General features: G+C 40.0%; 1 protein-coding gene across 1 annotated transcript in view; it reads right to left on the reverse strand.

The window, feature by feature from the left end:
- Positions 1–17,764, reverse strand: part of THSD7B (thrombospondin type 1 domain containing 7B) — a gene marked incomplete at both ends in the record, with an annotated part of 764,094 nt that overhangs the window by 11,899 nt on the left and 734,431 nt on the right. The window contains 5 exons of the mRNA XM_082658783.1: positions 6,974–7,166; positions 9,693–9,775; positions 12,070–12,165; positions 12,266–12,439; positions 13,568–13,727. Coding sequence (XP_082514909.1) covers positions 6,974–7,166; positions 9,693–9,775; positions 12,070–12,165; positions 12,266–12,439; positions 13,568–13,727 — 706 coding nt within the window. The remainder of the gene's footprint in view (positions 1–6,973; positions 7,167–9,692; positions 9,776–12,069; positions 12,166–12,265; positions 12,440–13,567; positions 13,728–17,764) is intronic.

Here is a 17,764-nt window from a genome sequence, read left to right on the forward strand (position 1 = left end):
CCTTTACAGACAAGCAAAAGCTGAGAGAGTTCAGCACCACCAAACCAGCTCTACAACAACTGCTAAAGGAACTTCTCTAGGCAAGAAACACAAGAGAAGGAAAAGACCTACAATAACGAACCCAAAACAATTAAGAAAATGGGAATGGGAACATACATATCGATAATTACCTTAAATGTAAATGGACTAAATGCTCCCACCAAAAGACACAGATTGGCTGAATGGATACAAAAACAAGACGCATATATTTGCTGTCTACAAGAGACCCACTTCAGACCTAGAGACACATACAGACTGAAAGTAAGGGGATGGAAAAAGGTATTTCATGCAAATGGAAACCAAAAGAAAGCTGGAGTAGCAATTCTCATATCAGACAAAATAGACTTTAAAATAAAGACTATTAGAAGAGACAAAGAAGGACACTACATAATGATCAAGGGATCAATCCAAGAAGAAGATATAACAACTGTAAATATTTATGCACCCAACATAGGAGCACCTCAATACATAAGGCAAATACTAACAGCCATAAAAGGGGAAATCAACAGTAACACATTCATAGTAGGGGACTTTAACACCCCACTTTCACCAATAGACAGATCATCCAAAATGAAAATAAATAAGGAAACACAAGCTTTAAATGATACATTTAACCAGATGGACTTAATTGATATTTATAGGACATTCCATCCAAAAGCAACAGAATACACATTTTTTCTCAAGTGCTCATGGAACATTCTCCAGGATAGATCATATCTTGGGTCACAAATCAAGCCTTGGTAAATTTAAGAAAATTGAAATTGTATCAAGTATCTTTTCTGACCACAACGCCATGAGACTAGATATCAATTACAGGAAAAGATCTGTAAAAAACACAAACACATGGAGGCTAAACAATACACTACTTAATAACGAAGTGATCACTGAGGAAATCAAAAAATACCTAGAAACAAATGACAATGGAGACACGACGACTCAAAATCTATGGGATGCAGCAAAAGCATTTCTAAGAGGGAAGTTTATAGCAATACAATCCTACCTTAAGAAACAGGAAACATCTCGAATAAACAACCTAACCTTGCAGCTAAAGCAATTAGAGAAAGAAGAACAAAAAAACCCCAAAGTTAGCAGAAGGAAAGGAAAAAGAAATGAAGGAAATGATAGCAAAGGTCAATAAAACTAAAAGCTGGTTCTTTGTAAGGATATCAAAAGAATTAGAAATGAAAAAGGAGAAGTAACAACTGACACTGCAGAAATACAAAAGATCATGAGAGATTACTACAAGCAACTCTATGCCAATAAAATGGACAACCTGGAAGAAATGGACAAATTCTTAGAAAGGCACAATCTGCCAAGACTGAATCAGGAAGAAATAGAAAATATGAACAGACCAATCACAAGCACTGAAATTGAAACTGTGATTAAAAATCTTCCAACAAGCAAAAGCCCAGGACCAGATGGCTTCACAGGCGAATTCTATCAAACATTTAGAGAAGAGCTATCACCTATCCTTCTCAAACTCTTCCAAAATATAGCAGAGGGAGGAACACTCCCCAACTCATTCTACGAGGCCACCATCACCCTGATACCAAAACCAGACAAGGATGTCACAAAGAAAGAAAACTACAGGCCAATATCACTGATGAACATAGATGCAAAAATCCTCAACAAAATACTAGCAAACAGAATCCAACAGCACATTAAAAGGATCATACACCATGATCAAGTGGGGTTTATTCCAGTAATGCAAGGATTCTTCAATATATGCAAATCAATCAATGTGATACACCATATTAACAAATTGAAGGAGAAAAACCATATGATCATCTCAATAGATGCAGAGAAAGCTTTTGACAAAATTCAACACCCATTTATGATAAAAACCCTGCAGAAAGTAGGCATACAGGGAACTTTCCTCAACATAGTAAAGGCCATATATGACAAACCCACAGCCAACATTGTTCTTAGTGGTGCAAATCTGAAAGGAACAAGACAAGGTTGCCCACTCTCACCACCATCGTTCAACATAGTTTTGGAAGTTTTATCCACAGCAATCAGAGACGAAGAAGAATAAAAGGAATCCAAATCGGAAAAGAAAAAGTAAAGCTGTCACTCTTTGCAGATGACATGATACTATACATAGAGAATCCTAAAGATGCTACCAGAAAACTACTAGAGCTAATCAATGAATTTGGTAAAGTAGCAGGATACAAAATTCATGCACAGAAATCTCTGGCATTGCTATACACTAATGATGAAAAATCTGAAAGTGAAATCAAGAAAACACTCCCATTTACCAAAGAATAAAATATCTAGGAATAAACCTACCTAAGGAGACAAAAGACCTGTATGCAGAAAATTATAAGACACTGATGAAAGAAATTAAAGATGATACAAATAGATGGAGAGATATACCATGTTCTTGGATTGGAAGAATCAACACTGTGAAAATGACTCTACTACCGAAAGCAATCTACAGATTCAATGCAATCCCTATCAAACTACCACTGGCATTTTTCACAGAACTAGAACAAAAAATTTCACAATTTGTATGGAAACACAAAAGACCCCGAATAGCCAAAGCAATCTTGAGAACGAAAAATGGAGCTGGAGGAATCAGGCTTCCTGACTTCAGACTATACTACAAAGCTGCAGTAATCAAGACAGTATGGTACTGGCACAAAAACAGAAATATAGATCAATGGAACAGGATAGAAAGCCCAGAGATAAACCCACACACATATGGTCACCTTATCTTTGATAAAGGAGGCAGGAATGTACAATGGAGAAAGGACAGCCTCTTCAATAAGTGGTGCTGGGAAAACTGGACAGCTACATGTAAAAGTATGAGATTAGATCACTCCCTAACACCATATACAAAAATAAGCTCAAAATGAATTAAAGACCTAAATGTAAGGCCAGAAACTATCAAACTCTTAGAAGAAAACATAGGCAGAACACTCTATGACATAAATCACAGCAAGGTCCTTTTTGACCCACCTCCCAGAGAAATGGAAATAAAAACAAAAATAAACAAATGGGACCTAATGAAACTTCATAGCTTTTGCGCAGCAAAGGAAACCATAAACACGACCAAAAGACAACCCTCAGAATGGGAGAAAATATTTGCAAATGAAGCAACTGACAAAGGGTTAATCTCCAAAATTTATAAGCAGCTCATGCAGCTTAATAACAAAAAAACAAACAACCCAATCCAAAAATGGGCAGAAGACCTAAATAGACATTTCTCAAAAGAAGATATACAGATTGCCAACAAACACGTGAAAGAATGCTCAACATCACTAATCATTAGAGAAATGCAAATCAAAACTACAATGAGATGTCATCTCACACCAGTCAGAATGGCCATCATCAAAAAATCTACAAACAATAAATGCTGGAGAGGGTGTGAGAAAAGGGAACCCTCTTACACTGTTGGTGGGAATGTAAATTGATACAGCCACTGTGGAGAACAGTATGGAGGTTCCTTAAAAAACTACAAATAGAACTACCATATGACCCAGCAATCCCACTACTGGGCATATACCCTGAGAAAACCATAATTCAAAAAGAGTCATGTACCCAAATGTTCATTGCAGCTCTATTTACAATAGCCCAGAGATGGAAACAACCTAAATGTCCATCATCAGATGAATGGATAAAGAAGATGTGGCACATATATACAATGGAATATTACTCAGCCATAAAAAGAAACGAAATTGAGCTATTTGTAATGAGGTGGATAGACCTAGAGTCTGTCATACAGTGTGAAGTAAGTCAGAGAGAGACAAATACCGTATGCTAACACATATATATGGAATTTAAGAAAAAAATGTCATGAAAAACGTAGGGGTGAAACAGGAATAAAGACACAGACTTACTAGAGAATGGACTTGTGGCTATGGGGAGGGGGAAGGGTAAACTGTGACAAAGCGAGAGAGAAGCATGGACATATATACACTACCAAAGGTAAGGTAGATAGCTAGTGGGAAGCAGCTGCATAGCACAGGGAGATCAGCTCAGTGCTTTGTGACCGCCTGGAGGGGTGGGATAGGGAGGGTGGGAGGGAGGGAGACGCAAGAGGGAAGAGATATGGGAACATATGTATATATATAACTGATTCATTTTGTTGTGAAGCTGAAACTAACATACCATTGTAAAGCAATTATACTCCAATAAAGATGTTAAAATGCAAAAAAAAAAAAGACTTTCGTGAGATGAAAAACAATCAAAATCTATTGTAAACAACACTTGTTTGGAGGAAAATCACAATTACTTTCCATTGTATTATGACTACGTATTACAATTTTTGCTTACAAGACACTTTCAAGCCTCAATCAGGTTTTAGAATGAGGTTTCAATGTAGTAACGATATATTTCTATGGTCATACAACGTTTAACAAAGCTTTGATTCTTATCTCTTTGAAACACTAATGATGAAATCCCCTATTCTGAATTTTTTACATTTGCAATAAGAAAAAAAAGTCTCTCCTGAGTGAGAATGCATCTGTCATCTTATTACCCCTTAACCTCATAGAGCTGAAGTATTGGAAGGTACAGTGTTTTTCAATCCCTAGTACAGAGGTATGTGGTCCATGACCTTTAAGCCATGTTACTTAAGAAGAATCAATATAGCTTTTTTATAACAGCATAATGGATAGGATCAACGTTCAAACTATTAAAAAAAGATAATGTAGTAAAAAGTCAGTCTTCCTGCCACCCTGAGAGCCCTACACAGCCACTACCACTGTAACCAGTTTGCTTGCGAACCATCTTACAGTTTTCTCTGCACATGCAAGCAAATGAGTACGAACACAAAATACCTGCACTGTTTAAAAGAGACATAAATGGTGCGTATCACTCACTTTGGTACTTCTTTTCTACGTCACAATATATATTGGAAATATTTCCATGCTAGTTCATAAAGACAGGTGTGTCTCATTCTTTTTAATACCTCTATGAGACATATTGCACAGTTGTATCATTTACATACTTCTCTTAGTATACGTGTGTATATTTGTATGATGAATTCCTAGGAGGAAAATTTTAGGCCAAAATGTATGACAGATTTTTGCCCGATTGCCCTCCTGAGAGGCTGCCCAAGTTTACAATCTCATCATGAGAACCTCATGAAAGTTATTAACTCTCCCCAGACTAAATATATATTTTACATATATACTTGCACACATACATACATATGTATACAATAGTGTATATATGACTATACATATGTGTACATGTGTCTTTTGTGTGTGTATCCGTATATATATACACACACACATATGCACATACACGTATACTCACATACGTGCTGTTGATGCTTTAGTGGGACCTCCAAAGGTTAAGGACCTCAAGTGTGGATCTGAACACTCATTTCCCTGGAACTTCACCCTAATTCTCTTCCTGAAATAGGGTCTACAAGCAGTGGGTGAACCTAGCTACATTTCATATCACACTTCCCTCAAATTTAAGTCTATTGCTATAAATTAGCTAAATGTCCCTAAATGTCACAAAATGAATAAGATATTTTTGAATACCTATGGCATGTGCCCCGACATACACAGGAATCAAAGCTTGAGTATATTGTGGCCATCCTTAAAAGTTAGTTAAGGAGTGTACATCTTGTTTCTTCCTCTAGATGTAGGGTCCTTTGTGCCTGGGCTCTGGTTTTGCTTCATTTAAGCATGTCATCGAGGCATTTTGGTATGGCCAATGCCTAGGGTCTGGGAGGAAAGTTTCCAAGGTATACATTGGCTGAGCTTTCTGCGTCTCTTCCCTCTCAATGCTCCCTTCCCTCAGTCATTCACAGCATTTTATTTTCTAGAAGAGGCACGTACAGTAGGCCCAGAGAATTTTGCTTTCATTTTCTGCCCACTTCACAGAGTGCGAAGTAGAGACTAGTGCTTTGTAAAGACCTTATTGACCTGCCTTTCAAACCTTCCTGTCACTTACTGGTGGTGTGTCCTTGGTCAAATTAGTTTGCCAATTTCAGCATCCTAATCACTAAAATGGGGATAATGGCATCTCATTATGTGCAAGAACATAACGAGTCATGCACCACAACTAGCATGGAACCACTGGGTACACAGAAAGCATCTAAAAAATGTTCATTCTTGTCCTTAATACCCACTAATTTTTGAGTCCTGCAGGCCTGACAATGTGCTAATAGTCATGACAGTCGTGCAGGGCAGGTGCCTCTAGACTGATTCGTAGATGAGGAAACCTTTCCGGAGAGGTGAAGAAACTACAGTCAGTCACAAAATCCGTACCTTCTGAGCTATGATGCCAGTTAAGGTCTGTTGGCCTCTGAAATTGATGCTCTTTACTATTTCACTGGTGTTTCTCAAACCAGATAGGGTCCCTGGACAGTCCCCCAGGTACCTACCTGCATGTTCCTGAGAATCTATTCCAATTTTTGCTTTTAATTTCAATTATATACACAAATTCACAGTTATAAAAATAAAGTCTTTGGCAGAGATCATTTACAATTCAAATATTTTTAAAGATTAATATTTTGGGGCTTCCCTGGTGGCACAGTGCTTGAGAGTCCACCTGCCGATGCAGGGGACATGGGTTCGTGCCCCGGTCTGGGAAGATCCCACATGCCGCGGAGCGGCTGAGCCCGTGAGCCATGGCCGCTGAACCTGCGCATCTGGAGCCTGTGCTCCGCAGCGGGAGGGGCCACAACAGTAAGAGGCCCGCATACCACAAAAAAAAAAAAAAAAAAAGGTTAATATTTTGGTTCCTTAAGTCAGTGTCTCTTAAACTGGGATTGACAGACTTATCTTCAACCACCCCATGAGAACATTTTACACCACACAACACTCAAATTTGAGAAATCTTGAACTAGACCATGTTGGTTTTTTCCTTCTCTCCTCTTTTCCTTCTTCCCTCCATCATGAGCAGTGGTCACAATCTGAACCCCAATCCCCCATGAGAGAATTTACATTTCTGACTCATAACCGATATGTACCTGGATCAAGGGGTTGAAGAGACCATCCTTTAAAAATATCATGTATTTTTGAATTCACAGGTCTGTTTTTCCCAGCAAGATTTTTCACATCAGCTTTTTTGTCCTCTGAGCCAGGTACTTTCATGCAGTAATCCAGGAAACCATTGGATCTCATGATCTCTGTATAGCCCTTCTCACAGCCGCACACTCCACCCTATAGCAGAAAAAAATGTTGACGGTTACACAGTGAGTTGTGTAGATGAAACAAGAACGCTTTAACTGCTGGGCACCTAACATTCGCATGGTATGTCATGGCAATTTAGGGTTTTCCAGCACCACACTTGCCAAAGAGGTGAAAATTCAATAAATAGTTCATCTTTTTGAATTCCAAAGTCAACCCTTAAATAAATCATCAGTTCTTTCTAGTGTTTTATAATTCTTATACCTTCCAAATATGAAATCACAATTCTTTGTCGATAGTGGGCATTAACTACAACCTTTTCTCTCTTACAGAGATGTTTAAAGCATCTAATTAAAAATTAGCCTCAACTCTTCCCCCAGCTGTTTCAGATTCCTGCCCACTCACTCCAACCTGCCCTTGACACTGAGAAGCAAAGCAACAGGAATTATGTACATATCTTCTTTGAGGTCTATTTCTGCCTCTATCACTTTGTGCCACTGATCACTAACTAGTCTGAACTGCCTCTCCACTCAAAGGCTTAGTTCTTCACTCAGAGGAGACAGCCCAAGACTGTGGAGAAAAATAGACTTCACCAAAGGCACATGTCCAAGAGAGGGAGGAGAGAGAGAGAGAGAGATAGAGATATTGATATCTTGTAGTAATCCGAGTGTCACATCACATCATCACATTCCTAGTTGGCGTAATGACAATATGACCTTCATATTTGTGGATTCTTGGTAATTTTCATGTACAATAAACCTTTCCAAGAAACTGATTATGATAAAGTATAATGGACAAGGATTTCTATCTGTCTCTGGAAGTGAAACTGAAAATAACTGCTCTTCCTTCCTTCAGCAAACATAAAAGCAATAGAAAAGAATAGAAAATAAGCATACGATTATGAATCTCTATAACTCTGCTATTAAGGCTCCTCACATAAAACTATATCTGGAATTTTCTGAACAGCCTTAATAGCCACTCACATCAGTCCTTATGCATCAGCCAGATTTACTTAGGTCATCAACTCTTGAACACATGATTTTGAGAAGCAACAGATACTAAACCTAAAAATAGGGTACCACAATCTTCCACAAAAAGTAAAAGAGACTTCCCTGGTGGCGCAGTGGTTAAGAATCCGCCTGCCAATGCAGGGGACACGGGTTCAAGCCCTGGTCCGGGAAGATCCCACATGCTGCAGAGCAACTAAGCCGGTGTGCCACAAGTACTGAGCCCACGCACTGCAACTACTGATGCCCACGCGCCTAGAGCCCGTGCTCCGCAACCAGAGAAGCCAACGTAATGAGAATCCCACGCACTGCAATGAAGAGTAGCCCCCACTCACCGCAACTAGAGAAAGCCCGCGTGCAGCAACGAAGACCCAACACAGCCATACATACATACATATTTATTTTTAAAGTAAAAGTCAGAAAAGCATATAATTAATAAATGCCTACAGTTTAGGTAGCACTCATATAATAATGCCAATTATTATAGTATTTCCAGTGGTTTTAATTGAAGACATTATTCAGTGTTCAATGGGGAGAACTAATTACGAAAAATTGGTATATGCTCAGCTATGAAAGCCATCTTTTCAAGATGCATCTCTATTTAGTTTGAGTGAAAAGTTGTAACCAGTCACATGCCAAAGTTTCGAGGGAAACGGTAATTTATGTTTTATTAAAGAGGGTATCCAGAGAGTTGGGGGAAAGCCACACCTTCTACTTAGCAACAGCCTTAGCCCATGAAGTTGCTGCTGATCTCTTTTTTTCCAAACTGGAAGCTTGATCACTCACTCGCTTTTCTGTGGTAAAGAATTAACCTAACTTGAAGTAGAAGAGCCATATTAACAGGATGGAGCGCTTGAATCATTTTTAACCAAATCATTTTTGGAAAGAACACACTATAAGAAGAAGCTCGTTTCTTTGAAAGACAGGGCACACCTTTCTTCTATGCGCACTGCACACAATGAGTGCCACTGTTGAGAATACATGGCACATTTTGCATTAATTCCTGAGCAGTGGTTGATGGGAATTAAGGCAGAGAAAGGGGAAGAAAAAGTTCTGCTTTAAAAAAATGTATACACACACATATATAATTATGACCCATAACCACATATTCAGCTTATGTAAAATCAACTAAAATTTAGACATAGTACAGTAATCATAGTGTAACCAATTTTAATACATAATATTTAGCAAATATGAACATGCCCTTTTTAATATCTTTCAAAATAGTTTAGGTACATGAAAGGCTAAGAAGGAGGAAATAAATCAACTGAGAACACGTTGATAAATAGAGGATAAACAGAGCTAACATAGATTAGATATCTGAAAGACGGGGTCGGCTATAGGTGGATTTAGAGAAAAAAAGGCTGCTTTCTTGAACACATGCCCTGGAGAGAAATTCTTAATAGCTGTGATTACTCCTGCAAATGCCTCTCTGTGGTATCGTGGGCCCATGGAATTGCTACTTGGGCTGCAGGAGACTGGAAAACATCAGACAGCATACATATAACACAGCGATTACCATACTCGTCCAAGCCTCCAGCACATGACTCACCTGTGTACAGTAGGAGAAAGGTTTTCTGCAGGCCGGGTTACACTGCCGAATAGCAGCAGGGCGTGCCTGAGGGGAACAGCCTCCTACAAAGGAAATCCCACCGTCATTTACAGATTTTTCTATGATGAATACTCATTTCTTTTCCTCTCTGGCACTGGCTACCTTGTAACAGTATTATCTTTAAAAAATCTGTTTGCTGACAGTGTGGCCCAGTTTTATATGACGGATTACAGTACTCCAGGAAGGGCTGTTTGAGATGGGAAACTCTGCTACAGTAGAGAAGCTGTTTACAGTAGAGATTTTATACCTGTGCATTGGCAATGTGATTCTATCATATGGCCACGCTTGAGGGCAAAGCCTGTGCGTGTCAGGATCAGTAAAAGAATTGATGAAATCTCAAGTGAAGTTCAGGAGCAGAAAATATATATGCGCGAAGATCTTTCTACATGGTTTTTTTTCCATCTCCCGCATACCCCAACTAGGCACTAGACCAATTCCCAATAACCAAACGGTAAAAGAATGCCACTAATCAATTCATGGGACCACAATATCAAACATTTTGGTAACATTTTAAATGTATTTCAACCCGAATACACACACACACAGTCACATACATACTCCCACACCTATTTTTAACAGCAAATGTATACACTCCAGGAGGGATAATCATAGATCTGACATAGTACTTCCAGGTCCTTATTAAATATTTTTGAGTAAATGGATGGAATAATGGCTCTATAATCTGAAAATCACTGAAAATTAGTCATGCCTTCCTGGATTCAAGGTACTAAGCAAAGGAGTTGGCATATTACTCAAGGGCAATATTTAAACTATATTTATATACTACTGGTTGCATTTATAGATTCTAGCCTCTGCGTTACTATAATTGTCAAACAATTATAGTTTATGATTTTGTAACTAGCGAAAAGCTTTGGGCTTAAGGCTGTGTAGGGACTAGATCTACATTTACCCTAAGAATGAAACAGCTAAACTCTCACTGTTACTTGAAAAAACAAAACAAATAATCCTCACAGGAAAAACAAAACAAAACAAAACAAACCACCACCAGGATCCGGAATGAGCAGGTAGGTGTGAAATTGATCATGTGGGTGTTCGTGCTGCCAACACAGCCCCGTTGCTGCCAACAGAGTCTGGAGGGGGTGTTTTGCACTCAAACCAGGGATCGCCACCATGCAGTGTGTGAACCCCATGGGGAGAGGATCTCCTGGGAGTCGGGAAGAACATGTTAGAATCTGTACAGTTTATCTAGCATGTTAAATTTTAAGAATGAAATTAAGCTCTAATAATACTTAGCAGGTGACACTGGTAGCCTGAACTCATTCATCAGAGGGCCCCGTGATGTACACTGGGCACTCCATACAGAGAATTTGATAGTGGAACCCGTACCAGTCCATTAACTCTCAGCATATTGCAGCGTGTGATGCTTTCTGTGTTCCTGGTTAGGTAGATTTACAGTATATTAAGTTTTAACAGTAACTTACAAAATGGACGAGCAGCTTCAAATAAATTATTGTACGGAAAAACTGTGGATTAAAGGGACAACCACTAATGCAAAACAGGTAAACTAGAAAAAGGTGACGCTAACAATCTTGCTATTCCAATAGAAAAATCAGAATTCTCCTATTCTGATGAGCTCTTAGTCAGCCACAGGACTAAGTAAAAAGAATGACAATTTAATTTTCTTTGATAAGAAGGCATCAAAAAAAAAGCCCTTTAAAATGACTGAGAAAACCATTTGTAGAATCAAATTGCATTCACTGTCATAAATGAAGACACTGTCCCTCAATCTATAGTCAGATATTAAATAACAATCATGACTAACACATTGTTAAAAAGTGAAGCTTTCAGTACCTGAACATAAGCATCTATAATTTAAAGCAAAATTTTTTTTACATCATTAATATATTTTAATTTTTATTATATCCTTATCAACCCTTTTAATTTCACTTTCTGTACATGTTTCATATCATGATACATTAGCACAGTAGTGAAGGATTTTAGAATATGTTGAGATCTGTTCTCAAATACTTTTTACTGAAAAGGTACATCTTTAAAAATTTTAGAGACCATTGTTTTAAACTAACATCTGTCTCTTTCAGTCTTTGTCTCAGATCATGATATTTAAGGAAATTTTATTGTGTTTCAGCTTATTTCTTTAAGTTGTCTGATATATGGGACTTCAAATAGAAGTGTTTGCTTTCTAAGATGCAAAGGTCTAATGGCAACTTGTCGTGAAGCTCATCTAAGGCCACTGCCCAGTCCTCCTTTGCTTATAATTTGTACGCTAATTCTTCTCACCACCAGCAACACTCAGAGATCTTTTTGAAGTGCCCACGTGAACCTCAGGCAGGAATACCTGTGACGTTAATGCCATCTGAACGTTGGCACCATACAGTTCGTTCATTATTGTTCCAAAGACTTGCTTTCCATGTGTAGTGATAACATTTACCTCCTGCAAGTAAATATGAGAACAGCGGTTCTATTATACGTCACATTGAAGCAGAATAAGCATTGATCAATCAAGGCTAAGAGTTGAAAAGTGCTCTTGGTACCTGTACAAGGGCGTGTTTCTACAACCTGCTGGGGGCAACTGTCTTGGTTCTCAAAAGACTGAATTATAAATGTCCTTGACCTAGACTGGCGACCCATAGTCTCGAAGCTTCTTCCCTCGATGCAGGTCAGTTCACACGTGCTCCACTCTGACCATTCCGTTAAATGGCAGTCTCCTGGAGGATTGCGCAGCACAGAGCAGAGGAAAGAACGTGAAAACTGGCCCTTAACACCATTTACATGCACAGGTTCACGGTGAGATTTGTGTGGGGGTGCAGTGATGGGGTGGGTTCCAGAAACTATGCATTCCACACTGATAAATTTTCTAATTAGAAAATACTAAGAATGAGGAAGTAATCTATGGTTTAATCTAGTTGAGCAAAAGAGCATCAAACACTAGACTACCATCATTTTGCTTCCAATCATGGCAGTTTTATCTAGAGAACACTGTGACTACTAGTGATAATAAAATTTTTAAAAGGAAGTGTAAAGATTACATCAACTCAGTTTTTAAAGAGCAGCGTAACATCATAAAATAGATGTTCACAGAAATCATATAAAGGGAATAAGTCAGTTACTGAAGTGGAATATCTTTGAACTTAAAGAATGTTTAATTTAATAATCTAAACATACACACATTTATGTGTATACATATATGTCCATATGTAGGTATGTGTTTTTACACACATATATGTTACATGCCATGTTATAAGGATATATAAGGATATATTAAGCCACCTTAAACTCATGTCATATAAGCTAAGCTGTGTTATTAGGATTAAGATAAACTCGTAAATCTTCTGTAACTAATAATGACCTTCACGATTACATAGAACTTGCCTGTTTAACAGAGTGTTTCTGTGCACTTATAGCCTTACTTGTCCCCACCCATGTCATCACCCAGGGGTTCATCCACTCATGGATTCCGTCAATATTTTTTGAGCGCTGGCCAATGTGCTAGGTGCTGTCAGGTCAGGTATTATTAACACATTTTCTAGGTGGAGCAACCATTGCTCAAAGGGACCAGACTGTATGTCCCAGGTAAAACACCAGTGAAGTGATACTGACAAGATTTTAACTTAGCTCTTAAATTTCCAAGTCCAGTGCTTTTTTCCCCCCCTCTGGCCTACTTTGCCTCTGTTGAAGCTGTGAGGTATATTCCAAAGTGATAACCACAATGACAAATGAATGAAAGTTAGTTAAAAACTTCAACTTGGACGAAAGAGAACTCAGGAAATTAATAGAAAAGAAAGAAATAAAAAGGTCACCGTGGAAGGCATTCCCGATCATTTAAAATTGCCTACCTGGGCAAGGCACAGAACATGGCTGCTTCAGGATGCCATCTTGAAAGGGCATCTCTCCACACAGTGCATTGTCTACAGGTACAGTCCAGTGAGCCATTGAACCACTGTGGACCACACAGGAGACGCTGCGGGTCTGGACTCCTTCCCCACAGTCTCCACCCTGTCAGAGGAAAGGATGCTGTCAGCATTACCCAAATCACGATCATCTCAAAGTTTGGGCTCCTGCCATCTCTTGCTCAAAAAAACCCTAGTTGCATATTTCGGCAGCTTCCTCCTCTTGAGAGTTATCTTTCAGTTGTTGACAATAAGGCATCCCTGAGCAATTCTCCTAGAGCTGATAGAGCAACTAAAAGTACAAATGCAAATCTATGCCTTGGAACTTATGCACTCAGAATATGATGATTCATTTTGGAACTCAGCCAGGATTGACTGAAAGAGATAAACAATACCTAATTTGTCTAGGTGTATGTGATAAGATGGCCTAATCCATAATCACTCCCCCAAGAGAGCGTGTACAGCCACAGAGCATACGTTTCTCGTTTGCTTTGCTTGTTTTTCTTTTGTAGGGAATTCAGTAGTTTCTCACATGGATTAGGTGTGGGTTTCCAGTAAAACGCTGATTTTCTCTATTGCCACGAGAAGTTGTTTTCCCAGAATGCCTTCTTGTGCTGAATACTATTCTTTGAAGATATTTCATACAAGTCCCGCTTATATTATTCTTGGCGACTAGAAAAAAATTGTGCAGTGTCTCACAGAAACAGAAGTTTAGAATTGGAAGGCACTTAGTGGTTATCTAGTGCAACCGTCTGCCTGATGAAAGATTTCCTACCGTAACATTTTTAGCAGATACTCATGAGATGAGTATTATATCTCCTCGGTTTTAGTCAGGTGCTCATACTTCAAAAAAAGTCCACTGGCTATTTGGATAACTGTAGAGGGGTAGCTCTGTTTTTGCATAAATGCCTTAGAAAACAGAGCCTAAGACAAAGCTTCTATACTAAGGAGGTGAAATCCCGGGATAGCAAGAGTGAGGGGGAAAGAGCCATCGCAGGTATGGAGGAAAAAGAAATATAAGGTAGTGTGTTGTCAACTGGCCTAAACTTCCGAGCAAACACAGCTGGTTTCTTGGTCAATCACATCTTCTAGACAGGCTGTAGGACCATCCATGAGGTGGGGAGGGAGGAAAAAGGGAGAGGCATTACATGCAGCTCCTCCTTGGATTCAGTCCTCACTGAACAACCTTCACCCCATGGAGTATTAACTCCTCTGTACTTCCAACGTATGTTACTCAGCTCCCACTAAGTCCAGAAATTGGTGGAAGAGCTAGAGCTTTCATGACTACTACTGGTATGGATGGAGAGAGAGAAGGAGAGAGAGGATGACCCTCTGCACGGGCTGTGTTGCTGCAGATAAGGATACTCCATGTTACAAATCATTATTAGGTGACGGTCAGACAACTGGGCTCTGTACTGGCAAACTGAGTTTCAGCTCCTTCTTATTTCCCACCCCCCTCCCGCCCCAACAGAACCCAGAAACTGCATTGTTAGGCCTGGGAGCTTATGTGGCCGTGTCAGCAGCAGGAGTGAAGAGGGACGGGGTGGGCAGCGAAAGCAGCCATGATGGTGCTTCTGGGCGTGCAGCAGGCGACCCAGGGGTTGACGGGCCTGCCGAGCACCAGCCAGGTCAAGGCACTGCGGCAGCGGCGGCTGAGCGTCAAGGGCAGGTTGTGGATGGACTGCCGGATGTGCAGGATGGTACAGAGTGGCTGCTGAGAAAAATTCTTTACAGAAGGAAGTTCGGATTCAAAGCCACCCTGGCAGAAAGGAAAAGGGGAGACTTGGAGGAGACTTTTCCTCTCCTCCTCCTGAGTTGCAGCAACGTAGGGCCTGATGAAACTAAGTAGACACACACATAGGAACGACCACTTCCTTTTCTAGAGCCGTCTTAACAAGAATTATGATTTGTTTATCTAACAAGGGCAAGCCCCGCACTGGATCTATCAATACCTCATAGCTGCTCTAATCATCTCTACGGTCATTGTGAAATTGTTTAAAACAGGCACCCTAATTTTGAACCTAAGTGTGCTTTTTTTTTGGAGAAGTAGAAGTTCAACACCAACTCACAGTATATTCATTCAAACCAAATGTTCTGGTAAATGTTCACTCCCTAAAGTGGAAAATACCTAGTGTAAGTTAAATTTCTGTTTGGGGAAGGATTCTCTCTATCACTTATTATTCCAGATGATGGATCCATGGCAGAATTGTCTAAGGTGTATGTTTCGCTATAGAGTGTCAGAATTCGTGAACTTGGAGTCTGAAGATACTGCAGCATGTCTGCAATTTGAAGTTACTGCTCTCTGGAACCTCAGGTAACAAGGAGATGCAATTGATTACAGCTTTGTTTGACATTCCAGGAGATGGGGTGTGCAGAAATGACAGGAAACAAGTCTACATCAGGGATCACTTTAAAAACCAAGACGAACAATAATATGCTCCTAGTATGTATCCACGATCAACCTTAATCTCATACCTTGACAACAACAGCTACTATATGAAGAGAAATCACCATCAGCATGATAGCTTCATTCATAAAGCAAGCATTCATTCAATCTCACGAGACATCACACGCCAGGGCTTGAAAACAGAGCCAGGTTTCTTGAGCCAGATGGTCAACAGCAAGGATTCTGTCACTGACTCTCTCCTGTCCAGATCATTAAGGGGCTTTATACTCTGAATCGGCATCACCAGATGTGGATCAGCAGATGGTGCTAATAATCATAATCAGAGCTGTAATCAAACCTGTAACAACAGCCTCAATTTATTGAGCTCTGAACTTACGTCAGATACTATGCTAAGCACTACATATTAGTTTGTCTATCCCTACCAAAACCCCCTAGCAAAACAGCTACTCTTGCTACCCCCCATGATACACATAAGAAAACAGAGGTTTGGAGAGTTTGAGAACTTGACACAAACTGCAGAGCGAGGAACTGGAACAAGTTTTGACCAAAATGAGGCCCTGCTGGACTCCAGAGTCTGAGCTCCGAAACGGGTTTTGCAGCGTACGTGTGGATGCGTGGTATCAGCTGGGGAACTTGGAAAGAGTTAGGAAACCCTGAAAAAAAGTGAAGCCTGAGGATAAAGATTTCCATTTGCAAATCCCTTTCCACATAAGGTGGAGGCAGGATTGGCATATCCACTGAGCCCTGTGCGAGCTCCTCTTATTAGGATTCGGTACATTTGACGGCAATCGGCCACTTCAACATCTCTACCACCTCCAGTGAATGAGCTTTCAACCTGCATTTGGCAGGTCAGGATATTACAGAACGAGGAGAAGCAGGACAGCTGTGGGAGAAGTGCGCTTCCTTTGTGTGTGGAGGCCCACGTGTATTTTAATCAGGAATTCCCCAAACTCAGCTTACATAAATGTTTAAGAAAAGGCAACTCGCTGAAAAGATACTGTGTTAATTTACCTCACAAAGCATTCACAAGTAGGCTTTGAAGAGCGGGAGTACAGTTCAAGCTCAGGAAAAACTCAACTCAGATATCATCAAGATTCACTTTCTCTTTTGCCTCTGCTTTTTAGTGTCACCTTCTTTGTTCTTCTTGCTTCTAAGTGACTAACTTTACCTACAAGGTGGGAAAATGTGGCAGCTAAGAGTTCCTGAAGATAGTATCTTTGAACAGCTTCAATGCCATTCCAAATTCTTGGGGAAGAATGCTGACTGGCCTCCTTTGGGTAAGGTGCCCACACAGGAATAATTACTACAGACTTGGTTTTTGAGAGCTTTGCCTGGATTGAGTCCAACTCCAGTTGCCTCCCGAGTGGAAGTGTCAGTGAGGGAATAACCTCATCTAGAAATCTGAGACACTTCTCAAATTTCTAGATACACCCGCTCTCGTGGTCCCCAGGGCCTCCGTGCCCAGGTATCTCCAATAAATGCCACAACGCCCCCTCTCTATCCCCACCAGCACTGCTACAGAGAATGTTCGCAACCCACCTCTCTGGCCCTTGTGGTTCTGGCTAAAGCTCAATACGTGACAGCAAACTGAAACATTACATTTGACATTTCCCCATAATGTTCCTATGGGACAAATCGGCAGACATGTCCATTAAAAAAAAAAGGTTCCTGATACCTGAGAAGGTAAAAGGGAAAGTACAAAAGAACATGTGAGGTACAGTAGCAGTTGTATGGCT

Source organism: Grampus griseus (genome assembly GCF_964374135.1).
Source record: "Grampus griseus genome assembly, chromosome: 7".
NCBI classification, from domain to species: domain Eukaryota; kingdom Metazoa; phylum Chordata; class Mammalia; order Artiodactyla; family Delphinidae; genus Grampus; species Grampus griseus.